The sequence below is a fragment of the Drosophila bipectinata genome, chromosome 3L (assembly GCF_030179905.1).
Source record: "Drosophila bipectinata strain 14024-0381.07 chromosome 3L, DbipHiC1v2, whole genome shotgun sequence".
Taxonomy (NCBI): domain Eukaryota; kingdom Metazoa; phylum Arthropoda; class Insecta; order Diptera; family Drosophilidae; genus Drosophila; species Drosophila bipectinata.
In genome coordinates, this window is record NC_091738.1 from 25,826,822 (window position 1) to 25,854,681 (window position 27,860).

General features: G+C 31.7%; 1 protein-coding gene across 3 annotated transcripts; it reads right to left on the reverse strand.

Moving 5' to 3' along the window:
- On the reverse strand, positions 1 to 27,691 carry scro (scarecrow). 3 transcript variants are annotated; one of them, XM_043214144.2, is made up of 7 exons: positions 27,450 to 27,691; positions 18,595 to 19,054; positions 16,492 to 16,703; positions 9,842 to 9,993; positions 4,261 to 4,356; positions 1,978 to 2,064; positions 1 to 841 (listed from the first exon to the last, which is right to left on the reverse strand). In XM_043214144.2, the coding sequence occupies exons 2-7, from the start codon at positions 19,038 to 19,040 to the stop codon at positions 413 to 415; spliced, it is 1,422 nt and encodes a 473-aa protein (XP_043070079.1). In that variant the 5' UTR covers positions 19,041 to 19,054; positions 27,450 to 27,691; the 3' UTR covers positions 1 to 412. The 3 variants fall into 3 exon arrangements, with proteins under 3 accessions (XP_043070079.1, XP_070136371.1, XP_070136372.1); XM_070280270.1 differs by lacking the exon at positions 27,450 to 27,691 and adding an exon at positions 20,068 to 20,258; XM_070280271.1 differs by lacking the exons at positions 16,492 to 16,703; positions 18,595 to 19,054; positions 27,450 to 27,691 and adding an exon at positions 12,544 to 12,661.
- Positions 27,692 to 27,860: the final 169 nt, after the last annotated feature.

Below are 27,860 nucleotides of genomic sequence, written 5' to 3' on the forward strand. Positions count from 1 at the left end.
TGAAGGTTTTGACTCTTTTTACCTCTTTCGTTTTAATATATATTCTATTGACATTATTAAATTTATTGGCCTATTTATATACAATTAAAAAATAAACGGACTTATGCATGTATTTAGAATAAACGAGTTTTTTTTTTTTTTTTTAAATTAGTTGATGTAATTTGTGATACATATATTTCATTTAATGAAACTACAATATTATGCTTAAAACCCTAAGTCCTTCAGTTTCAATTACTTACATACTCTCATATTCAATGAACTTTTTATTATACTGAATTTTCTTAATTGGAAATATTTTTGATCTAATTATATTCACGAACACTACTCTGATATACATTTTTGTATCTTTATTAAGTCAAACCGAAGAGAGTACATAATTTTTACTTTAAACAATTTACTCTAAAAATTTTTTTTACCATGCTCTGCCTTGCAAAGGCAAGTAGCCACCACATTGTTGCTGATGTCCATTGGAAATAAAATTATTTTGGTTTCGGTATGCCATTGCTAAGCTATTAGTCATAATAGTATTATTGCAGGGTTGCTGTAACATAGCAACATTGGAACCTCCAACAGTCCCATAACTAGCTATTAAGGAAGAAGATGTATCTGGTGAGTGTGAGTTGGGAGCTTCTCCTGTTATTAGATTAAGTCCACTGCTGACATTTGCAGTTACCGATACCCCTCCACTGTTTGGATTTCCACTACTGGTACCACTGTTATTACCTGACGCTGTCGTGTTGTTTCCATGTGGTTGTGTTTGATTGGTATTGTTATTTCCGGCGCATGGTTTTCCATCCTTAACCAGGACTGGTACAGCAACACGTCTTGGAGAACTTGCCGACTTCAATTAAAATACAAATTTAATAAAAAACATATTATTTGTTACATTAAAATATTTTGATATGCATAGTAAAACAAAACTTAAATTTCCCTAAAAATTTTTTCAAATTTAACTTAACCTATTTAATTCCGGGGTATGTATTAAGGAGTACGTTAATTTTATTCAGATGTTCAAATGAAACTTTGTGTACGTTTTTTGGCGAACTAGTTTCCCAGTTTTAAAAATAACGACCTGAAACTTTTCGCACGTCCTTCTTTCTTTACACGCAGTATGTAAGGTGGATTCAAGGATGGTCGGCCTACTATACCCGATATTCTTTATCTGCCATAAAGGTGATTAATCGAAAATGAAATAACTTTGGTATTTATAAAGTTAGAAGATTTAGACTTTATATGGATGCCATTTGGTCATCTCTTTCATGATGCAGATAAAAACATTAGAAAAATTTGTCTGATATAAAAATTTTTTGTAAGGATCGGTCAACTATATCCGCTATTTGCGAAATATGAATTTGTATCATATCCTGTATACATATATCGTACACATATGGTATATCGTATCAACTTCGGCTTCGCCTTTCTCTCGAGTTCTTTTCTTTTACTCTAGGATTCAAAAGATAAATAATCCTGTAGGAAGAATAAGATAGACAGGATATAAATGTCTAGAAATATAACTACCATAAATTGGTGTATTTGGCTTTATTTTCGTTAGTCATCGGAATTTACTTGCAAAATCGTATAGTTCTATCTCGAATAGCATTTAAGATATCGACGGACGGAAAAACCTCGATTTAAATTTCGGCTGTTAATTATTTTGTGAAGTGATTCTCTCTGCCGCACGAATACCACATAACCTTTTAATCTACAATTACTTGGTATTAATATAAAATACATAGCTTCTATTGCAAAGACCAATTGCTTGCTACACCATACAACAACGCCACACAACACCATACAATATATTAAAAGCAACAATATCAGTTTGGCTGATATTTTCATGGCTCGTTTTTATGTCTTAGGTTTTTTCTATAGACAAGAAAAACCATTAACTTGGGTCGTCTATCTACAACCTTGTCGGGCGAGCACGCGTTAACCCTCCTACAATTTGGGTAATACATATATTATATTTAAAATTACCTGATTATGTTGATTTTGCTCTGCCATTGCCTTTTCTTTAGCTTGCCTTTTGCATTTATATCTGTGATTCTGAAACCATATTTTTACCTACAAAAAAATTAAAATGTGTGTATAAAAATTAACTAAAAAATACATTTTATTATCTATAAGGTGAGCTGAAACCTAAACTTTATCCAAAATTACAATATAAGATATGTATGTATACACTTCGGCTCTAGTCGAGTTTATATGATTTACTCATATGACCCGTTATTCATTTGAGTTTGAATATTTTTTGATTTAGTTTTTGATTAAATCAAAAACTATTTTAAAAACTTTAAAAGATTATTCATATCTACAAACTCAATAAAATAGTGTTATTTTTATAATTTATAATTTAATCTTTTTTAAAGAGTTATAAACCTTTTTTTTGTCTTCTGCCTTCAGAAAAGCCTTAGGGGCTTGTTCATAAAGAGATCGTGGAGTAGAAGAAAAAAGTATCGGGTATCGTATAGTCGGGAAATTTTACTTGGTTGTAAGTCGTCCTTACTTGTTTTTAATTTCAGAAAACAATTTCTAAACATAATTTAAGTACATTTGATATCATATATGAACAAGAAAGGCGTTCTCTGGGGGTGCAGCTTACACAAATTTAAAAAAATGTCACGTCTCTAGATTAAAAACACCAAAATTATGGCATTTTCGATCAGCTACAGGATATAGTCATTAAAAGCCGATCTTGGACGTTTCGACTTACTGTGTGCAAAGGAAAGACTAGTTTGGGTAGAATCAGACAGAAGCACATGTGTATGTCGACTCAGGAGGGAATTCTGATCAAGAATATATACTAATATATACATATATATTATAAATATCCAAACATATATATATATATATATATATGTATATATTCGAAAATGTCTCCACTTTGTTGCACACTTTTCACCATTTTTGGATATATAGGATATATTGGATATATTTTGGATATATAGATAAAAGCGTTGCAGTTTCGCTAAAATTAAGAATTTAACTCTATTTTTACCAAATGTATAAACTTATATCCAGAAACACTTCTACGTTAAGGTTTGATTTTTTGACAGTCAATACTTTTGCGGCAAATATTTTTAAACATAAATCATAATTCTTTATAAAAATAGACATGTATTTTGGATATTTATATTCACGTGGTTTCTATTGGTACTTGAATATAAACCAAAACTCTAAAAATCAACTTAATCTCTATATCTTGAATTATTTCCAAGCAAAAAAATACATAGGTAAACCAAATTAATTTGGACCGCCCATTCCATTAAATACATGTGAATAAACTTCTATAGTTTTATAATTTCTGGTGTTCACCTTTATATTTACACAATGCTCATGCCTATTATTTATAAAGAGCATGATCAAACAATGACCACTTTTCTATCTACTTTAGGGGTGAGTTTAAAATGTATTATTTTTTCATTGTCCCCTAATGCACTTCTATCTTTCAAAAACAGGCACTGAGCTGAATACTTTTTTATTTGCTTTATTAAGGGAGAAGTAGCATCCACGTTTATGTGGGTAGGAAAAGAATTTTGACATAATACAATTTCAGGGTGACAATACAGTTCAAATGTTTTTATTGTTGTAACACGTCGCTTCTTGAACAATTTGTGCGCACCGCAAAAGTAATTTCTTAACCTAATGACAATTATGTGTTAAGTGGTATTTATTGTTTTTGTGTGCTCTTATATTTGATTACTGAAGTGAATTCTATAAAAACTGATATTGAAGGAACAATCTCATATTGTAAATAAACTAAAAATGGATAATTTTAATTAAAATTTAAACAGATTTAAATACAGACTGATACTATTTATGTTTTGAAATATTTATAAAGTGCATAGGATTCAATGTAACGTAGAGAAGAATACATATCCGACCACATAAAGCATGTATGTCTGTACATATTTTCTGACCGCCTGTCTGTTTCTACGCAAGCTTGTCTCTCAGTTTTACTAAAATCCAATAGCTGCAATTTGACTTATTGATGGGAAATGCCATAACTTCGGCGTTTTAAGAGATTTACTTTAAATCTGCTGATTTTGTCGACAAAGAAAATTTCATAAGGGTTGGCCGACTTTATACTATAGCTGACATATAAATGGATTTTTATTCCATTCCCATATTTACGAGATATATCCGATGTTTACTTCGGATGGGAGTTAGCTTTCATTTCTTGCTCTACACTTTTTTTTTTAATTTATTTAAAATGCATATATATTTTTATATATCTTCAAAACTATAACATAAACATACCTGTGTTGGCGTTAGATGAATAAGACTGGCCAAATGTTCTCGTTCAGGCGCAGAGAGATATCTCTGCTGTTTAAATCTTCTTTCCAGTTCATAGACCTGAAAACAGTTTAAATAAAAACAAACATATTATTATACATACTTATAATTGAGGGTCCTCATATTGGCTATTATTTTCTTATGCATTCACATTTAAACACATTTTAAGAAAAATACCATTTTATCTTGCATTTAAGCGAAACCATAAATTTTTTTATACTTTTGCAAGGGATATTAACTTTTTTATCAAAATTCTGCTATGCCAATATTTTTATTGTCTACAGATTTATACAAAATGTTATAAAGATCGGCCGACTGTATCCCTTCCCTTTAAATTAATGATCGAAAAACGCATTAATTTTTTAATTGTGCTATACAAAATAGAATAAATATTTATTCAAGAAATGATTGCTTTGAAAATAACAACTGAAGAAATCTATAAAAGAAGAAGAATTAAAATTCTATAATTGTTCTAAAAATTTTCCGATTTTAATAATGTTGTTTTGATTTGCAGGAATGTGGCTAAATTCTTTACTAATATTCTGTACTAATAATTTTCTGGCGCTTTCTGGGTATTAAAGCAGGCTTTATGTCAAATCCTGTAGCTCTATCTCCTGTAGTTTCTCCTGTAGAATTCCATATACAGGGCTACTTTACGAGTACCGGGTATACAAATTTTAAAAATTATTTAATATTAAGGCATATTTAATATGATTTTTGCCAGTTAAAAAAACTTAAATTTATTTTTAATTGCAAAGATTATTTTAGCTTATTCTAGCCAATCTTGAATAGCATTCAAACAGAATATTGCATTTTTATACCCTATCAGAGGGTATTATAATTTTGTCCAAAAGTGTGCAACGCAGTGAAGGGAGATATCTCCGACCCTATAAAGTATATAGGGTCTGTCTTTTTCTACGCAAACTAGTCTCTCAGTAAACTATCGACTTGAAACTTTGCACACACCCTTCTTTCCTTTGCACGCAGTATAAAAGTCGAAACGGTCGGGATCTGCCCACTATATCTTATAGCTGCAATATAACTAAACTATCGGAAATGGTATTTGTTAATAGGAACTTTGGTATTTTTTAAGATAGAAGCTTGGGACTTTTTTTTAGACATTTTATTGTAATTAATAGGGTTTATTATGATATTTTCATAAGGATCGGCCAACTATATCCGATGTTTGCGATATATATCCGGTTTTAACTGCAAGGGTACATCAACTTCGGCTCCGCCCGAAGTTAGCTTTCCTTCCTTGTAATATACATATTTTAGGGTATCATTTATACATACATATATACACTTTTATTTATTCGTCGCTAAAATACAGTAAAGGACGAAGAAATTTCAATTTATGAAAAATTTAATATTGACTCTGCACTTGAAGGCAGAAACAAATATAATGCTTTGAGCTCATGCTTACTTTGGGCGCAAATGCCCAATGCCCATACCGTAACTTTCCCACTACCATTCGGGCATTTATGTATGTACGCAAAATAAACATGCATGTATTCGTAAAATATATACATATAGTTATACATACTAAATAAAGATATTCATTTGTTTGAGAAAAATTTCTTAAAAAATACTACAACTTATATATTATTATTGATAAAACTAAAAATAAAAAATTGATTGATGATAAAAAAATTAGAAAAGAATGAAAACTTTACGCGGAGCAGAAGCTTATGTATATACATACATATATACCATATAGCATGCCGGTTTTTGCTATGAAGTCGGGTCGGGCCCATGTCGGGCAAAATATACTAATAACGTACAAAATGAAAATAAAGAAACTAAAGTCGGCCGCAGCCAACACAAATTTTTCTTTTGCACTTTTTCTTAAATTTCTGTTAAAGGTATTAAGCATAAATTGTAAAACTTCAACTCCTAGCGAAAACAAAAACAAACTTATGAGGTTCAAATCCTATGTTCACAAAAACATTTTTGTATGAAATAAATATTTTTCACGCATATATGTAAGTTGGAAACGCCGGGATCGGCAGTCTATATTCTATAGCTGCCATTGGACGGCCTAACAAGAAAGTGTTTTTTTATAAAAATAAAGTAATTTGAATTTAATTTAATTTAATTTAATGCAAAACGTTGGTGTTTTTAGAGTTGATACTTTCTATAGATTCTATAATTTGGTAAAACAATAAGACCCACAAAATTTCATAAGGATCGGACGACTATATCCTATAGCTTTCATATAACTGAAAGATCGAAAATGACGCAAATGCAAATTATATTTATGACGGCGGCTGGGCCTTAGAACTTATTTTAGCAGTTTCGAATCCGAAGAAGATGTAAAATACACATAAAAAACTATTTAGACGGCACGTGTTTGTATTTTTTTTAGAATTTTTGAATGTGAATATGAATAGTTTTAGGTTTTTAGAGTGGTGTTTTATTTAATAATTTAGGTGTTTTTTGGGGAAAACATAGATTGTTGATCTTCAAATTCCATTTAATTGATTATGATACAAATTCTGTTTGGTAAAAGATTAATGTAAAAGCAAGGCTTACGGTTTTATTTTTTGGTTGATTTAGTAATTTTATTTAAAACAAGAAAGAAAAGCTAACTTGGGGCGGAGAAGAAGTTGATATAGTACCCTTGCAGTTAAAAACCAATTAATTACAATAAAATATCTAAAAAACGTCCAAAACTTCTATCTTCAAGAACACCAAAGTTATACCATTTCCGATCAATCAGTTATATGGCACCTATAGGATATCCTATCTATATAGCCGATCCCGGCCGTTCCGACTTATATAATGCGTGTAAAGGAAAGAAGGGTGTGTGCCAGGTTTCAAGTCGATAGCTTTAAAACTGATAGACTAGTTCGCGTAGAAACAGACACACAGCCGGAAGGACATGCTCATATAAACTCAGGAGGTGATCCTGGTATGTATATATGTATACCTATGGTATGTATGTATATGTATACTTTATAGGGTCGGAGATGTTTCCTTCACTGCGTTGCACACTTTTGACCAAAATTATAACACCCTCAGCAAGGGTATAACAAGAAAGGAAAATGTTACTTCGTTCGGATCCGAAGTTAATATACCCTTGCAGATAAGATCGTGTATAGCAAATGTGGACATGTGTAGCAAATGTTGAATATGCTTGTGTATTTCCAAATGTCGCAAGCTTACATATTTCTGCAAAAATACAAAAGTTGGGTAATTTTGGATTGTTATCTGACAGCTATAAGACATAGACAGACCAGTTGTGAAAACAGTAGAAACTGTTCGAGAAGAATAAATTAATTGGCCAACAATAAAATCCATAGAAAATCCCAACTCCTTAACTCCTTAACAAGGAACGACGATAGTCAGGTTTCCCAACTATATTATACCCCTCTAACTAGAGTTTAAAGGTGTGGACTCTTAGCAAAAAATGTTTTATCCTATGCTGTATATCTTATAGTCTCTTAGATTCACGCGTTTTATACGGACATGGCTATTTCGCCTCGGCTGTTGATTCAAGAATATATGGGGTCGGAGATTATTCCTTCTCTATGTTACAATATACAATATTCCGTAGAACTTTCCGAGTACCGGGTATAAGAACACTTCAAGTATAAGCCCAAACTCGAAAATACAATATTTTGAATCGTACGTGTACATACAGGTTATACGCATGTATGTGTTCACAGCAGTACACAGGCGGCTGCACAAAATGGTAGCTCCACTTATAGGACTATATCTGGCGTTCTATTCCCCAGATATAAGATGTCATATCAACGATGTATCAAAAGTTACGGAATCTCAAGGGGTATCGCTAAACGAAACGTAATTTTAATCGTTAGACAAATGAAAATTTTGTTTTCTAAAATAAAAAAATTATTGTTTTTTTTAAGTTTTTATTTTACTATTAGACGTAAGGTCTTCAAGAAAGTGTTATAGATATTAAAAACCCGTTTACAACGAAAACATGTTTTATTATCTTTCTGGTCATAAAGTACTGCATCTTTTAATTGAACAATTTTTAAAATTTTTTGTACACCATGTACACTGCCGTGAGTTAGAGTTATCCCACAGTGATAAAGAAAATAGTTTTTAGGGCGACCTCTTCTGATGGGTTATATGAACTCTTTTGACAAAACTATAAGACAATTAAAATATTATATAAAAATTAAAAATATTTAAAAAAAACAAGAAAGGAAAGCTAACTTCGGGCGGAGCCGAAGTTTATATACCCTTGCAGTTAAAACCGGATATATATCGCAAACATCGGATATAGTTGGCCGATCCATATGGGAATAGGAATATATAATCCAATTTATTACAATACAAAATCTAAAAAAAGTCCCAAACTTCTATCTTCAAAAATACGAAAGTTGATATTTCTACCAAATACCATTTCCGATCGCTCAGTTATATGGCAGCTATGGGATATAGTCGGCCGATCCTAATGAAATTTGGTAGGTTGGATTTAAATCTGTACTAAGTACTAAGTACAAGAATTAAATCTGTACTAAGTTCCAGCTTTCTATCTTCAAAAACACGAAAGTTGGGTCATTTCCGATCGTTCAGTTATATGGCAGCTATAGGATATAGTCGGCCGATCCTTATGAAATTTGGCATGTCGTATTATTTTGCCAAAAATAGCTCTCATGTCAAATTTGAACTCTCTAACTCTAAAAACACCAAAGTTATACCATTTCCGATCAATCAGTTATATGGCAGCTATAGGATATAGTCGGCCGATCCGGGCCGTTCCGACTTATATACTGCGTGCAAAGGAAAGAAGGGTGTGTGCAAAGTTTCAAGTCGATAGCTTTAAAACTGAGAGACTAGTTCGCGTAGAAACAGACAGACAGACGGACAGACGGACATGCTCATATCAACTCAGGAGGTGATCCTGATCAAGAATATATATACTTTATAGGGTCGGAGATGTCTCCTTCACTGCGTTGCACACTTTTGACCAAAATTATAATACCCTCTGCAAGGGTATAAAAAGTGAAACAAAACGGGTTGTCTCGAGCCCGATTTGAGCACTTCTTACTTCTTTCTTACTTACTTCGTTATCGGCCGAATAAATAGTTTCAAAACAAAGACTTTGTCAGGTAGAAGCGGATAGGCGGACATGCGTATATCCAATCAGGATATGATCTTAATAAAGAATAATGACGGAGATGTCTCCTACACTGCATTGATAATACTCTCTGCAAGGCTATAAAAAGCGTTAAAAATAATTGGATCGAAAACAGAAAATACGGACCAACGTTCACACCGCCCACCTAATTAAATTCAGAGTTTATTCAGAAAACTAAAGTTAAGACTATGGAACCTAACCCAAAAATTAAAGCACATCATCGTGCAACATGTTATTTTTATTTCAGTAAGCTTTTCTCCTAAAAGACTGTAATCCAACACCAATCATTAAAATTGGCGATGGCAAGATCGCAGTTCATTTTGGCACCATACATAAAATTTACGTCAATACTAGGTGGTTTTTTACAGAACCCAATAATGTAGATACATAATTGTTTTTTTTAAGTTGATAACTTTTTTTTTTACTAACCTGGGCTTGGGTAAATAAGACCCTTCGTTTTCGTCTTTGGGCCAAGGGAAACTGTAGCGGTTTTGTGTCGCTCACGCTGCAAGCTGCTAGTCCACTCATATTTCCCATATGGCTCATTGTTCCACTGGCTGATGAACTCATAAGACGCGATACTGAAAGTATTTTCCCAATTTTTGTCTTTAAAATATATTTTATACTCTTAAAACGATACAATATTCAAAATAAAAAATCTGTATGTACACAGGAGATATTGTACATTTGTGGAAAAATTATACGTATGTCTTTTTATTTTCTGCGATTTAAAGCTTTCGATATATGCGGGCTTTATTCGATGCAAAATCAATGCTAGTATTTTGTAACAAATATCAATGGCATATTAATATTTAATTTCTATTGAACACATTTTTTAAGAATCATAATATAAATAACCATTTGCACTACATGACTAGAATTTTTTTTTATAATAATAATAAAGATTAAAATGAAACATTTTCTCTGCGACTAAAAGCTACGAAGCACATCAAGTTTGAATTTTTTTCCTTTGCTGCCATAGAAACGACGTCTGGAAAAAAACTATGTATATAGGTATACAAAATTAAATATTTATATTAAAAGTTACAAGTTATATTGCAGCTCTAGGATAAACATATGTATATATTCGGCCTATGCCGGTAATGACCAAAATATGAATATATATTGTCAAAAATAAATTTGTTTTCAGTATTTTTTTTTGAATTAGTAAATAATTTAAGTAAAATTTTTGGAAAATAAAAATAAACATGCTTCATTTATTTCAAAATTTGTTTTTTCAATTTTTCCATTTTGCCTCATTTGACAGCCCAAGCTTACAAAAAAAATTTTCCACTGAGAATAATTTTCTCAGAAACTAAGTTGGAACAAGTTTTCTCCAGAAGAAAATATAGATAGGAAAGCTTTTCATTTCATTTTTTTTTTCATTTGTTTGAGAACTGTTGCTATAAAAGCTTTCTTTAAAATAAAATACACCCGATAGTACAGATCCAATTCGGACCTCTAATCCTGCACGCGGCTTTGGGATTTTCACACCTTTTATTTCCGCTGCTACTGTTCTCTACAGTGCTCCACCCACAGTTTTCTTCTTATCTGAGGGGGAATATACTTTCAAAGTACATATAACTATTTCCTCAAAAAAATGTTGGTGCATAATGTATGTGTTTAGGAAAAAACAACTGAAACAATCCTAGGAAAAAAAAAACCATTCTAAAAATGACCTGATACATTTTTTTTACAGATACAAATTAGCCATCGGAAAAGCTTGACATTAAAACTATGTCAAAATAGCTCTTTGTACTGGCGCCACAGAACTATTCATTTGTGGGTGCGGGAGGAGCATGGTAAAAATTTGAAACGAACTTAAACTGCGTTTGGTTTCTAGGAATCTTGATGCTAAAATATCTTAATGCTAAATATCTGGACTATAAGATTTCACGAGATCCGTGAGCGTAAGATCCACGCGTTCATATGGACGTATGCACTCGGCTCTATCGATCACTGATGATGCAGATAAAGATGATTCCACATCCATGTATGTAACATACATTCGCACGAATACAAAGTACCCTTGTAATTTACGAGTTCCACGTATAAAAATAATATCAATAAAAAATGTTTAAATTATGTAACGCTCAGCGCATTCACTCATATTATTCTTAAATATCTTGAATCGACTTGACATTTTTAATTATTGTTTGATTTCATATATTCATGATTGCTTAGTCATGCAATCAATGTTTTTATTATTATTTCAATGTTGGTTTAATATTAGGAAAGATTCAATGCTGTTTCTCGATATTACACTATCACTTAATTTTATAAAATATTTTAAATAAATGATTTAATTTAATTTAAATTTAAAATTAAACTAAATATTAAATAATAAAATTAAAAAATAAAATAAAATCCAAAAAACTTGTATTTGTATTTTTCTTTTGACAAGAAAGAACATACCCTTATGCTTCCCTATAATTTCCCTATAATAAAATTAAAACTATGTCAAAATAGCTCTTTGTACTGGCGCCACAGAACTATTCATTTGTGGGTGCGGGAGGAGCATGGTAAAAATTTGAAACGAACTTAAACTGCGTTTGGTTTCTAGGAATCTTGATGCTAAAATATCTTAATGCTAAATATCTGGACTATAAGATTTCACGAGATCCGTGAGCGTAAGATCCACGCGTTCATATGGACGTATGCACTCGGCTCTATCGATCACTGATGATGCAGATAAAGATGATTCCACATCCATGTAACATACATTCGCACGAATACAAAGTACCCTTGTAATTTACGAGTTCCACGTATAAAAATAATATCAATAAAAAATGTTTAAATTATGTAACGCTCAGCGCATTCACTCATATTATTCTTAAATATCTTGAATCGACTTGACATTTTTAATTATTGTTTGATTTCATATATTCATGATTGCTTAGTCATGCAATCAATGTTTTTATTATTATTTCAATGTTGGTTTAATATTAGGAAAGATTCAATGCTGTTTCTCGATATTACACTATCACTTAATTTTATAAAATATTTTAAATAAATGATTTAATTTAATTTAAATTTAAAATTAAACTAAATATTAAATAATAAAATTAAAAAATAAAATAAAATCCAAAAAACTTGTATTTGTATTTTTCTTTTGACAAGAAAGAACATACCCTTATGCTTCCCTATAATTTCAGGTAAAAACGGCTTACAAAAATAATTGATTTTGAATTTATCTGACTGTCATTGTTTATTTTAGAAATGGAAAGATGATTGTTCGGTGCTTTGTTTATATTCCTTTCTATTCCCATAACTCTGAGTCTACACTACAGCACGCTGGCACACATACATACATACATATGTGTATACTGAGTGTTGGTAAGAGAAACCCAAACTTGGAATGGGCAAAGGAAAATAGTTTAAAATACTTTTTAAGTGGAATATTTTGTGAACTATTTGATGAAATACATTTTTATAATAATACCGTTGTATTTTACATTAAATTATTTGTATAAGATAACAATATATATTTTTAAGAAGCAAAGTTTGATTTTTGAGCACAAATTTATTAAATATGTACATACAATCAAACTAAACAAGATTTAAACTATGCGGCATCTTGAACAGGCTATAAACATAGAGGTTTTATTTAATAATTTATAAAGTTAAAATTATATTTCTTTTTAATTAGTTAATTTATATTTCTTTGTATACCCTTACAACGGTTATTATACAATAATTTTGGTCAACAGTGTGCAACGCATTGAACGAGACAGCTTTGACCCTATAAAGTAAACATTACATATATGTACATACATATATTCCTGAGGGGTTATATACAGTTGTGATAGATGAAAAAATTGATTTTTTTATTGCATATTCTTTAAGTATATACTGTGGATAATACTCTCAAAAAAATTCATAACGATCGGAGCATCAGAACCGAAGTTGTAGCTATTTATAGCGCACTACCTGCATATAAAACTTGAACAAACATGAAACTTTAAACGCGACTATTTCAAAATTTTGTTTTTTCAAAATTACCTTTGCTGTGGACACGATTACTAAAAAACTATTAATCTGATCAACACCAAATTTTGACCACTCATTTATTATGATAACAGCTAGTCCGTGAACGAAGGATTCAATTTTTTTGAGCATTAAAATCGAAAATCTTTTACCTTGAAAAAGTACATTTTTTGTGAAAACCGTCGCCATTTTTTTTTAAATCAAAATTTTTACAAATCCATCGTTCACGGACTAGGCAATACTAACGAAATTTTTTTGAATTTTTTATTTCGGATGAGCCGTTCTCGGGATATCATGTCCACCGCAAGTCACCATCGAAAAAAGACGATCTCGGAATTCGGCCATAACATTTTTAATATTTAATATTTTTTTATGAAAAATTTTTAATAAGTACCCAGAAACATGTATTAAACAGCGTCGGCAAAACATTTTTAAAAAATACTTTTATGGCATCAAAAAAAAATCGATAAAATTTCATTTTTTTGCGCGGTACAACTGTATATTTATAACCCCTTAATCAAGATCCCCTCCTTAGTTGATATAAGCATGTCCGTACGTCTGTCTAGTGCGAACTATCTTTCCTTTGCACCTAGTTTCCAATAAGTCGGAACGGCCGACTATATTCTATAGCTGCCATATTACTGATTGATCGGAAATGCCTTATCTTTGGTGTTTTTTAAAGTAAGAGATTTGGGTGCGTTCCACCAAATTTCATAAAGATCGTTTGAATATAAATTTCGTATTTTTCAAGATAAAAGGTTTCAACTTTCTACAGATTTTATTTTTGGCCAATTGATTCGACTTACCCCATTTCATAAGGATCAGCCTTATATATCACATAGCTGTCTTATAGCTGAACGATTAGCAATGGTATTTGGTGAAAATACCAACTTTGATGTTTTTAATATGGAAACTTGGGATTTTTTTAAATTATGCATTTTAATAAATTGGTTTTATAATAAAATTGTGATAAATTGTACAGTATAGCTTTGTATAGCTTTCTATTCTTGATTGTACATTATAATGAACTAATTTTTTTAAACTTTTTAAAACGGTTTCCGTAATGACCTTGCTCTTAGCCCTTCGTATTATATACGGGCCTGTATATTTTTTCAAAGTGGACTGAACATGAATTTGTAAACTCAAACTTGTTTAATTTTATTTGACAGAGACCATATTTGTAGCCAACGAGTGTACAGTCTGCTTCAGCATCGTTATGTGCCTCTGAAAGGCGAGTCATGTCTAAGACCACTCCAAAGATCACTGGGCACATGTGGTAGGGTTTTGGCATTTCTGCTCCAAAAAATCAACGGTTAAAAGGTATATCTTAAAAAAATGTCATGTGTTTCGAAAAAAAGCCAAAGTAGAATTGAAAGTTATAGTAGACCTATCATTTCAGTTTTCAATCTTTCAATCCAATTCTAAGCGAATTTCGGTATCAGACCAATTTTTTACTCTTATAAAGTCCGAAACTTTGAATTAGTACAAAGGTAAGCCCATATTCAAAGTTGGCACATCTCGTGCAAAGGTAAGAAGGATATGTGCAAGATTAAACTGAGTGACTACCAGACAGGAGACGGGAACTGGTATATTCTTGATGCTTAGCACACCCACATATACTCATTTATTTATTTTCTCTAAGCGATGTTTTTGGCTTGCCTGCTTTTCACTGAGCTTCACCCGCGGGCGCGGGACTCGTTCAGAGCGGGTCGAAGATGATTCCTTCCTTATAAATCTCGTGTTAATTCTTTTCGTGTTATCGCGTTAATTTTTATATAGATTAACACTATAGATTATATAGATTAAATCTTTAAGAGATTAACACAAGAACACGATTGAATACTTGTGTTCTACGAGTACCGGGTAAAATTAAGAAAACAAATTTAAAATAAATTAAAAAAATTAAGCATATATTAAACATAAAAGGAAGCTAACTTCCTGTATTGGAAGCCGATGTTTATATACCCTTGCAGTAAAGATAATATATATAGGGGAAAATTTTAATATACGTGAACAACGGCTTTGGGAATTTCATAAAAAAAAAATGTCTTATATAAATTTTTGAAAAATTCCTAACCTTTAAACTTTAAAATCTCCAAAGTTAGCTCATTTTTGATCGTTCAATCGTTCGACCGTAAATATATATATATAGTATATAGATTTTTTCATTTGGGTCAACATAGAATTCATAGAATTCAAACAGTGGTGCCCCGTACAAAATACATTCAAATGATGGACTTGCTCTTGTGTTCATATACGTAGAATTCTCCCGTAAGCACACTAACATTTACAGTCGTTTTGCAGTGTTAACAGTGCCGGTGTGCACTAAATTCATTACAATGTATTGCGTGCCGACCACTGCTTTAAAACCATGAGTTTGGTAGTTTGCATAGAAACATGCTTGTAGCGACTCAGGAGGTGACCTTGATCAAAAGTATACACATACATATACTTTAGAGGGCGGAGATGTCAATGCAATAAAGTCCTTTAATATTGGATCATCATAGATAGACATACCATGTCCACAAAAGAAAGAAACTTGTCCAAGACCTTGGGACTTCTTCGGGACGAAATAGACATACTCACATATTTATATATATCCGGATCAAGAACATACATACATTCAATTTATTTGAATGTATTGACATGCAGACATTTGATGAAAATTGAGTATAATAATATTTGAAAGGGCATACATACATATTTTATTTATATTATTAAAATAATTATAGGGTCTTGGCATGTCTTAATGGAAAAATAAAGAATTTTTAAAAAGTTTGGCATCATTTTTTTAAAAGTTTGGCATCAATTTTTTTTTTAATTTATCTACTACTACTTTATCTCTATGACTACTTTAGCGGTCTTGAAAAGCACGTGGGAAAATATTAAAAAAAATGTTATTTTCTTCGACGTTAAAGTAGCCTAATAAACATCCTAGCTCCTACGGAAAGAATTTTCACATTTCTCGTTAGAGTGGGGTGTAAGTACTATAAGTGGATGGAAAATACTCCATATCCTATTATTTATGGAAATAAATATGCACGTAAAAGATATACCCGTAATAAACAAATTTTATAAATATTACCACTCACTTGCAAATCTTGGATCATTAGCGGTTGATCCATACCATGATGCTGAGCTCCTCATATCAGTGTAGTGTCCGGCAAGAGATAAATTATCCGTCGGTCCGCAATAACTTTGTACTCCAGGGCTATGGTACAAAGAGCCCATAGCGTAAGGATTTGCCATGGCGGATGCACTCAGAGTTCCTGGCGAGTTGATACTGCTTCCACTAGAATTAGATCTGTAAATGAGTTGAAGTAGATATATACATTTAAAATATATTTATTCTTTAAGTGGTAACTTTATTGGTGCCAGAAAGTCATCCAAATAAGAAAGCTAATATAGCTTTGCTACCTCATGTCATAAATTCACATTTATATTAAATCTTGAAATCTAAATCTTAATTCTCTTGCGGCACGAAAAAATTGAGAGCACCATTTTAAAAAAGCTATTTATTATGCAGGCGCTATGCTCCAATAAGCTCGACTTCGAAAGCAAAGATATTTCAATTGTAAGTGAAAAATATTTGATAGAGAGCATAGATCTGCAGCGTTATACCGCAAATACTAGTCCACCGAATATGCACAAACTACTTTTTAAACTCGAGTAACTCGAAATTGACACTTTAAACACTGATGCGGTGTTTTTATGCGGTAATAGAAACTCACAACCCATACTCTTCTTTTAATTTTTTAGTACTATTCGTAGGTACCGTATAGAAAGAGAGCAGGTTAAAACAAAACCCAAATTGATGCGGTGGTGTTATGCCTAGCGATCTTCTATTCGACTCAAACCTAATTAGGGTTTATCTAAACTTCAATCAATAATAAGAATATAAAAATATTTTATTTTGCATGTTGCCACAGCACCAAGCTCAACTATAATTTTCAGTAAATTTGATGCAAGTATGTCTATTCAAATTAGGTAGAATTTTAACATATTCATTTTGTGTGCTTCGCTGAAAAATCAAGGTACATATACAAACCCAATGCGACAGGTTACTAGAGGCACCGCATTTTGGACGATCTCTGAGGTATAGTTAAAATTATACGGCTAACATGCCCTTTATGGTGAAATTTCGGGCAGCCCGAAGATTTTAGGGTAGGTGGGAATTATGCGTGTAGATTTGTTGCTGTCAGATTTTGTTGCTACAAGATACTATAAAACTACTATTTCTGGCGATTTCAGCCGTTTAAACTGTTTATAAGAGGAGAGTTTGTGCATTAAAATGAAGGCTTAATAATAAAAAAATAATTTTTAAGTCTGTTTAGTACGACACCAAAAAAAAAATAATAAAGCTTAAAAAATATTTGCCCAACTCCTTTTTGTAGCAATTTTATGTAAAGTGAAACTTTTTCGAGGAACATGGTATATACACCATACTGAAGGTACTTACTCAGACTGAGAAGTCTAAGTGAGCTTATACTTGGTGCGTTAAAAATGCGTTGAAAATGCACCAAGTCTCCCATAAGATAATTAAATCCAATATTACTTCATTGTTTTTAAGTGATAAAAAAAAAAACCGTTGTAAGGAATGAAAAAGAACGGGTTAAATCAATTTCTTCTATTAAAGATTTTATAATTTTTATAATTTTTGTAATCGTTCCGATCTTGTAACCGATCCCGGCTGTTCTTTGTGCTTTGTGCTTTGTTTTGTGTTGGAAAAGCGTTACTTTGACAGAGTTGTTGAAGTTTGTGTGGAAGATAGGTGCAACAACACGCATCCGGACACGCATGTACTTGCACTAAGTGTAAACTTTGCATTAGTTTGGTATCTGCCTGGGTAATTATTTCGCGAAAGTAATTATTTTATTCTGAAAGTTTGTTTTTATTTAATAAAGCTTCTTAAGCTTTAAAATTTTGTTTGTGAAATATGTCAAAAATGACTGAAGCTGACAATGGTGCCATATTAACCTTACGATCGGAAAACTTTAGATTACGTGAAATAAGTGCTAAAGTTGGGTTTAGTAAGTCTTCTGTCGGGGATTTCCTTAAAAATGTTGAGAAAATATATTTGTCTTTGTCTATTTTAGGACAAAAATTAGTCTTCACTATGGGGCCGGAAATGTCGTTTCCCTAATAATGTATACCCTAATAATAACTTGTATGTTTATATAAATATTTATATTTACCGAAACGGCGATGGCGGGTTTCCGTTCAGTTCCAATTTGCGGTAAGACTCCTCAATTGGACTTAATATATCAGTGACACTGAAAGGTGTTGAATGATTATTATTAAATATAGTACTTTGCTGCTGACTATGAAGATTCTGAAGCTGGTGAATGTTGGAAAAATTATGATGATGATGTGCAACCGCTACAGCGGTTGCCGAAGACACCGTATTATGGGTCGTGTCTGTAATATTAAATTTTATCGCTGTATCCTGTGGGGAATGTTGGGAAATAGCTGAAGGTATAAGTATGTCCTTTGAAGGTAAACTCATAACCAATTCTGCTTCATTTATTGCAGATATGAAATTGGTGTCTTCATTAATTATTTCTTTGCAGATTGATTTTTTTTCTATTGTTCGATCATTATCAAATCCTTGAGCTGACATGCGAAATACTTGTGTCCACATCCGAATTTAAAGGTCTAAAATTATATAAATTATATAAATTAATATGCATTAAGTAATAAAAATGTATTTAGCAATTGGGAAAATGGAAAATATATTGATAAATAGATACATAATATATGTACGTCTGATGCCAGTGGCGTAGATAGGGGGGGGGGGGGGGGGGGCGGGGGGGGGGAGAGGAGGTCTTGGGCGATATATCCCCCCATGAGTCCAGGAAACATACAATCATATGAATATCTCCGTATCTAAGTATATTTATTACCTCATATCCCCCCATTCAAATTTTTTTTTTAGGAAATTTAACCTTTAATATATTTTGCTATTTAAGATCTACGATAAGTCCGCGTTTTCCAAATTAAAACGGTTGCATTATTTGCATTATTTTTTTTTTTGCGCTCTTGCAGAATTATGGAAATGGCTCGTGCACCAATTAGTGCACTAACTAGCATTCCTGCATTCATCATAAAGCTTAGAGGCCAGGCAGCCAAGTGGCGCTCGAGGAACGATTTATTAAACTAAATAGAAATAACGGAAAGATAACTAAAAGCAATTCGTTAGAAAAATAGTTTGAAATTCTGAAACAATTTGTGATGTGAATGTAATAACTGAAATTTGAGCAATTTGAACAGCTTTTTAGGATTTTTTCGTCCCTTGCACAGTGGTCCCGAAAAGGAAAAACCCAAGGTCAAAAGTTTGTACTTTAAATGTAAAAATTCTTAATTGTAATTGGTCTAGCTATTTGAATTTATACAACTTTGTATTTTGCTCTATCTGTTCCATTAAAAAATAGCATAGGAAGAAATAGCACGATATTCATTGTGTATTGCAGCGTAAGCAACGTGGAAGGGAAGCTCTCTGCAAAAAAGTTGTTAAGCTTATTTAAACCAAGAGGTTCTGCAATTGAATCGATTAATATTTTAAATAAATGTATTAACATTATTTTTACAACAAAAAGTATATGTAGTATGTGTTGTGTTTTGTGTAAATCTTTATTGTATTGTATTTTAATTACATAATTTAACCTCACCTCAATTTAAAAAAACAGCACATGCTTCTGCTGTGTAAACATGTAAATTAAAAAAATTGATTCATTTCATGGTCGTTTTTGCTAAAAACATTTATAATTTATGTCATTATCTGTCATTATTTTAAGGCGAAAAAGTTTCCCGGCAAAAACTCGTTTTACACTGATTGTTTCTATGGCAGCTTTTCCCTATAGTATCCAGATTTTTACTGAAGTTTCTCAGGTTTAAAAATCCCAGGCAGTAAAATTTCTGTTGGATCAAAGAGAAAATGAAAAATGTTGCATCAAAATGAAAAACAATAGTTTTTCAAATAAAAGCTGAATATCAGACCGATTGTTCATATGACAGTTTCATGATATATTTGTCCGATCTGGTTAATTTTAACATATCGGCTATTCCGGCGGATGGTCAACCAGGACCGAAAAAATAAATGTTCATATTCCTCGATTCTTTTTTTGTATTTTCATAAATAAATACCAAAATTTTCATTATCTATTGGATTTATAGCATATCTCAGCTTTTTTTTTTTTTTAAATCTCGAAAAGTCAAAAAATGTAATTTTCAACTTTTTTTTTACTTTTAAAGACATTTTTATGTTTATTTATTTCTCAACGAAAACATATGATGTGTTTGCTCTTTTTGTACTAAATCTCTTAAAAACAATCTAATAAGACTAGAAAAATTCAAAAAAATCTAATCGTACGTTCGCGACCCAAAACATTATTTTATTGTAATTTCTTCGCATCAAGTGAAAGCAGGTGGATGAAACTTCATGTGTTGTCATTTTAGTGTAAACTATTGAAATTAAAAAAAAAATCCCGACTTTTTAAAGAAAATTTTTTATATATTGAATTTTAAAGTGGCGTACGTTCGCGACTCGTACTTAATTTAATTTACAAAAAACTAATGGAGATATTTAATTGGAAATAGACTCGATAGAAAGCTACATGCCTCTATTTTAAAAGAAAGTTATTGCATTAAAATAATCCTTTCCAATTCGCAGATTTATTGATTTTGCTAGAGCAAGCCAAAACCGACTTCCATTTCCCGTACGTTCGCGACCTCATGTTTTTTGCCAATATTATGAAAATGAAAAATCCATTAGAACCATAATTTACACTAAGAAAAGAACTCACCAAATGCTATCGGAAACAAAAAAAAAAGTATCAGAAAATGTTTTTTTCTTTAATTTTTTGGCAATAATTGCGTACGAATGTACGTTCGAGACCCCAGGAAATGCCCATATTATTTTAGGATAAATATAAAAAATGTTTTGCCAAGTTTCCCTACCTCAACTAGAAGTATTTTTGCCTGCTCTCCCCATACAAGTCGGACCACTGTGCTTTGCAGAGGGTATTATAATTTTGGTCAAAAGGGTGAAACGCACTGAAGGAGACATCTCTGACCCTATAAAAACAATATATATTCTATGTATATACATAAATATACATTAATCTATTCTACAAGTACATATATATAAATATAATATATTGAATAATATATTACCCTGTACCTGTAATATATATAAATATATGTACCTGAACGAAGGGAAATGACCTCGTGGATCCAACCTAGGAAATTTCATAAGGATCGACCTATAGCTTACATATAAAGGAAGGATCGGAAATCACCCATCTTTGGTATTTTTTAAGATGAAGGCTTAGGACTTTTTTTTTTTTTAATTTTGTATTCTACGAAATTCGTTTTATAATGAAGTACTATTGAATTTAATAATAATAAATATTATAATGAAAAGAAAGCACTTGAACCTTATCGGAACTTATGTTATATCGCTCATATCTGAGATGGCATGGTACTAGTACACTCTTTACTAAGTAGAGTAAACTATAGCCATTACCGCCAGTCCCGAAAGGTATTTAAAAAAAGTGTTGATGCCAAAAGATTTACAAGAGCTAATTTATATCTTGAAAAAAATTTTAAGCTTAAACCGTCGGTTTTTAGAGGACATTTCCATTCAGCTTCCCTAATGGATTAATTCGGTTGTTCGTTCCAAAACGTATACAACACCCCTTTTTTTTGGAATCTTAACTTTGGGTTAAAGTGTGTTTTAACCAGAATAGATGTGTTTCGGGTATCATATAATCAGAAACTCTACTATAGCCGTCCTTCCTTGTTTAAAGATTGTATAATTGGAACCAATCTTAACCGATACTTGACATACATATATTCGTACTGTCTCTTAACTCAAATAACGACTTAAATTACTAAATCAATCCGAAAGTATAATGTAAGTCTGCTAATAATTTTGGTTTTGTATCATTATAAAATAAATAAAATTTTAAGGTTAAAGATATGAAACTAATCTTATTCCGCAACTGGAAAAAAAAACAAGAAAGGAAAGCTAACTTCGGAAAGCTAAAATCCGGATATATATCGCAAACATCGGATATAGTTGGCCGATCCTTATGAGAATATCATAATAAACAAATTAATTACATTAAAATATCTAAAAAAAAAGTTTCAAGCTTCTATCTTCAAAAATACCATTTCGACCAAATACCATTTCCGATCGTTCAGCTATATGGCAGCTATAGGATAAAGTCGGCCGATCCTTATGAAATTTGGCATGTCGTATTATTTTGCCAAAATATTTTACTCTCGTGTAAATTTTGAACTCTAACTCTAAAAACACCAAAGTTATACCATTTCCGATCAATCAGATATATCGCAGCTATAGGATATAGGATATAGACGGATATATTCAAATTTGACATGAAAGCTATCTTTGGCAAAACATTACGACGTGCCAAATTTCATAAGGATCAGCCGACTATATCCTATAGCTGCCATATAACTGAACGATCGGAAATGACCCAACTTTCGTGTTTTAGAAGATAGAAAGCTGGAATTTAGTACAGATTCTATTTTTGGTCAGTTGATCCAAACTTCCAAATTTCATTAGGATCGGCCGACTATATCCTATAGCTGCCATATAACTGAAAGATCGGAAATAGTATTTGGTAGGAATACCAACTTTCGCATATTTGAAGATAGAAGCTTGGGACTTTTTTTAGATTTTTTATTTTAGTTAATTGGTTTTATTATGATATTCTCATAAGGATCTGCCAACTGTATTCGATGTTTGCGATATATGTTCGGTTTTAACTGCAAGGGTATATCAACTTCGGCTCCGCCCGAAGTGAGCTTTCCTTCCTTGTTTTTTTGTGTTTTTAACGGATTTGAAAATTTCCTAAAAACAAGAAAACAAAAACAATTGAAAATTCTATTTTAGGCAGATTCTTACAATAAAAATCAAAACAGGGGCTGAAATTTAAAGTCATTAAAAAATCCAGTGCTCCTAACAACAAAATTTATCAAATCCTTCGATTTTTAGAGGTGGTATAACTTTTGTATTATTTTTTCGGAATAACATTATTCTTTATTCTGTATTCTGTATTATTCTGTATATAAAAAAAAAAAAAAAAAAATATGCTAATAAAATTCGAAAAAAGTATCCAGCTTCTTTCTTAAAAAATTCTAAAGTTGTTCTATCTTAAAATTCTAAATTCTAAAAGTTGTGACTTTTCTACTTGTTCAGTTATAAAGCAGCTAAAGAATAAAGTCGACCGATCTTTATGGAATTTTGTAAAAAAAAAATTAATACAATTTAGATTTCATAGAAGTCAAAACCTTCTTACATAAATAAAAAAGGTCGGCTACAGTCGTGTTTCCAAACTATTGGATACCTGGTACTAATAATTTTTAGGTTTTGGAAATAACAAATACATAACAATAATTCACTTATCTACTATAAAGTAGTTATAAAATAATTTACCTCCGATTTCGAGAATTTGGTTTTTAGGAACTGGAGTAGCACCAAAATAGGCTTCAAAACATAATGATTGGTAATGACATACCGGTTCCTTTATTAATTTTCATTTTCCGATTTAATTGCTAAATGAACCGTTGGTTTCAATGATTTTTTGCCATTTTGATGGTAACTTGTATAAGCGTCTCCTAAAGATGTCCTTGTCCCTACTGGCAAAAAGCTCGGCGATTCGATTTTCACAATCCTCCCTCGAACTCAATTTTTGTCCATCGAAAGAATGTGGCATTGCCTAAAACAGATGGTAATCGCTTGGGCAATGTCCGTAGCATATGGCGCGTCACCAAAGATGTATGGGGCTTGGCGTCATGATGCGCCCTGTGCGAAATAAAATTTCAAAATTGCCCGAATTTCTGCGTTTGTGAACTCCTTTTCAATCAATTGTAATTTTTCAACGTGGAAGCTCATGTAAACAAACTATAAGTCATAAAATGATGCCAATACCTTTCAAACGATATACAAGCGCTATATACAAATGCTATATTTCAAACGGCAATATAGCATTGCCAGATACGATTATATTTGACTTCACAAGCGAAGCGCGAAATTTGAATGTAAAAACCGGTATGTCATTACCAAACAACCTAATATTATTACACATTTCTCGTAGTCTCTGAAATCCAAGCTTTCATGCAGACAGAGGGAAACGGCTATATCGACTCAAATGTTAATGCTGATCGAGAATATATATACGTTATGGGTTCGGAGATGATTCCTTATCTATGTTACATTCGTTCTAACAAGTACAATATAGTACAATCACCCTCGTACTCCGGGGTGACCAGATTCATGGTAGCTACGACTAGGAGTGTCTCTTAGGTGCACGAACCTTATCAGAGGATTGTTTTGGTGACAAGGTGATGAGGATCTATTAAGATGGTGCTTCAACTCCGCCTCGTCACAAGTCCTTAGGGAATGTGGAAACATAGCTGGCCGTCTTTGAGCGGTGTGGTCACTGAACAGCAGCGATTGCCGCCATTTGCGGAAGAAAGAGGAATAGTCCCCGCCTCCAGTATGAAAGCCATGTCAATCAACATGGTGACTAAAACTGCCACGACCTGGCTTTTGACGCAAAGTTTCATATCCCAAGCCTACGGGAGCCGTGAGAGTAGGCAGGTGCTTACGTTAAACTATTTCATACCATGGTTTTCTGCGAGTACCGTGTAAAAAATGCAAAGTTGGGTCATTTACGATCGTTTGGTTATATTTCAGCTAGAGGATATAGTTGTCTGATCCCTATTTTGAATTTGGTAGGTCAGATTATTAGTATTTATTTAATATGGTGTGAAATGTTTTCTTTACTGGGCTGCACAGTTTTGACCAAAAATTACAATACCCTCTCTAAGGGGTATAAAAATTAAGGAAACGGACTTAAAAAACGGAATCAAATAGTGATTTACCTGCAGAATGTCAAACCAAACTACCCCTTTTTTGGCTTGGCTTGGAGTAAATGAATTTATACTTTCTGTCTCTTTTATTTCAAATTAAAGCGATGATGATTGGTTACCTAGTTTTTTTTACAGTTACCTGAAATTCTCGCAATCTACAATAACAAAATCATTTAATCGTGCAAAACCAAAAAAGTAAATTTGAAAGATTCTAAAAAAACCTACATTTATTTTGGTTACAGAGTCGGATTCCCTGGTAAATTTCCATGTGGATAGGTATAGTTGTGAGACAAGGAACATACAAAATAAAATGACTATTTTGATTTTTGCCAGCGTAATCGTTCTAGAGCTGCTATGTTGTGTCGTCAAAAAATTTAGAAAAACATTAAACTCGTTTTTCTTTTTTTCCTAAACCTCTCAATTGATACCATTGCATCTTACCTCTTGAAAATTTGAAAAGCTTGATATGAAATTTTGGCATCGTTTGACATTTTCTTGGCGTATAGGGAAAACATATATACACATATAGGAATTTGGTATAATGTGAGTTCTGAAAAAAAGTCGCAAAGCTTGTGTGCGCATTATAATGAATTGTATAAAATTTGCGATTGTGCAGCTATGTGGCAACTATAAAATATAATGTGCCAGGAATAGTAGGAAAAAAAAAATAATATGTGCCAAGTTTTGACTTGTTTACGTAGGAAGAGACAGAAAGCCGGATTGGCGCAAATATTAATATTGACTTAGGAGTGATGTCTCCTTCAATAAGTTGCACCCATTTGACAAAAACTCCGTTTTAACATAACTTTATCAACATACACCTCCATTGAAGGATATATCGTAGAATACGGTAGGATAGAATCGTAGTATATATCGTCGGACTTCCGTGTGAAGTAGAAAGATAAAAATTACATGTTGCAATAAGCTGCTCACATTAAAAAGAGTTCTAGAGCTGATTTATTTAAAATCGGAATAACAGGGTCTTTGGACGTACAATAGAAAAACTAAAATTGTTCTTAAAAAAAAAATAAAATAAATAATACCTGCATATATATTGGGTAGTTATATTTTGTTACTTTTCTTCATAAATATATTTATAAGTTAACTGATAAATGTATTTCGTATTTATAATCTAAAAATTTATAAAAAGTTTGATTTTGTTTTTTTATTAAATATTCTTTCTAATTTATAAGAAACGGAAGGGATAAACAGAGAACAAAAATTAAAATGTAAGGGAAATTTATTTTATTTAGTGAATTTTATGTATATTAAAATTGACGTTTGAAATTCGATTTATAAAATAAATAAAATATTTATAAATAGAATTTATAGAATAAATTTGTATTAAAAAGTCAGCAAATCCATATTGTTTACCTGAATACATAAATATATAGAAGCTGTACTACATATTTGTATACCTTTGCGGAGGGAGACATCTTCGACCCTACAAAGAATATCCATTCTTGATGAGGATCCCCTCCTAAATTGATAAAAAGAAACGTTGATTAACGTTAGCGTTAAGAAACGCTAAGAAACGTTAGCGTTGAAGCTAATGACTTCAAGCTTTTCAAACGTCCATTCCATTCAAAGAAAACGTTGCACTCAGTAAATAGGCTGGACCGGCCGGGATCGTCCGACTATATCCAATAGCTGCCCTATAACTGAACGATTGGCAATGACCCAACTTTGGTATTTTTGACGATAGAAGCTTGGAACTTTTTTTTAAGTTTTTTATTCAAATAAATTGGTTTTATTATGAAATTCTATTTGGATCGGCTAACTATATATTTGATATTTGCCATATATATCCAAGCATAACTGAAAGGCTGTATCAACTTGAGCTGCGCTTTCTTTTTCTATGTTTTACAATTTCAAAATGTATTTCGTGTTATTTCTTTTTGTAATATTCAAGTTTCTTTCATCAGAAAGATACTTTATGATTTTGAATTAAATATATTCTTATGACATTAAATGAGTTATTTAAATAACACTATTTCAATTAAGATCAGTTTGTGATGTATTGGTTTTAATTGGCGTTTCATATTTGAAATATTTATTAGATAAATGGGACGTTTAAGGTTATGCTTAAATATGGCACTTTATGGCATTTTATATTATTTTTATAATATTATAAATAAATCTCACTCACAAGGTTTTTTTTTGTACATAATGTGTATATTCATCAATAAAATTGAGCAGTTTAGGATAAAAACTTATTTTTGAGCTGAAATATTTATTGAAAAATCACTTAGAATATGTTACATCTGGTTCTTGTTTCTTAGGCACAATATAAGTGTATGTGTATATATTCACACATATAAGCCCACGTCAGTGAATTTATTATGAATATCCACTCGACACGATTCCGTCAAATGAAATAAGAGGTCTGAACAGTACTGACGAGTACTCCTGAGATGGCTTCTGGATAGCCCTCGAATAAGTTTTTCCTATTAACGATGACTTTGTGCAGTATTTGGTACTGGCTACACACTTAGTTGAATAAAACAAACACAAAATATTGCTTATTCATTTTACTTCAGCTGGCCAATGAGAGTTTAAG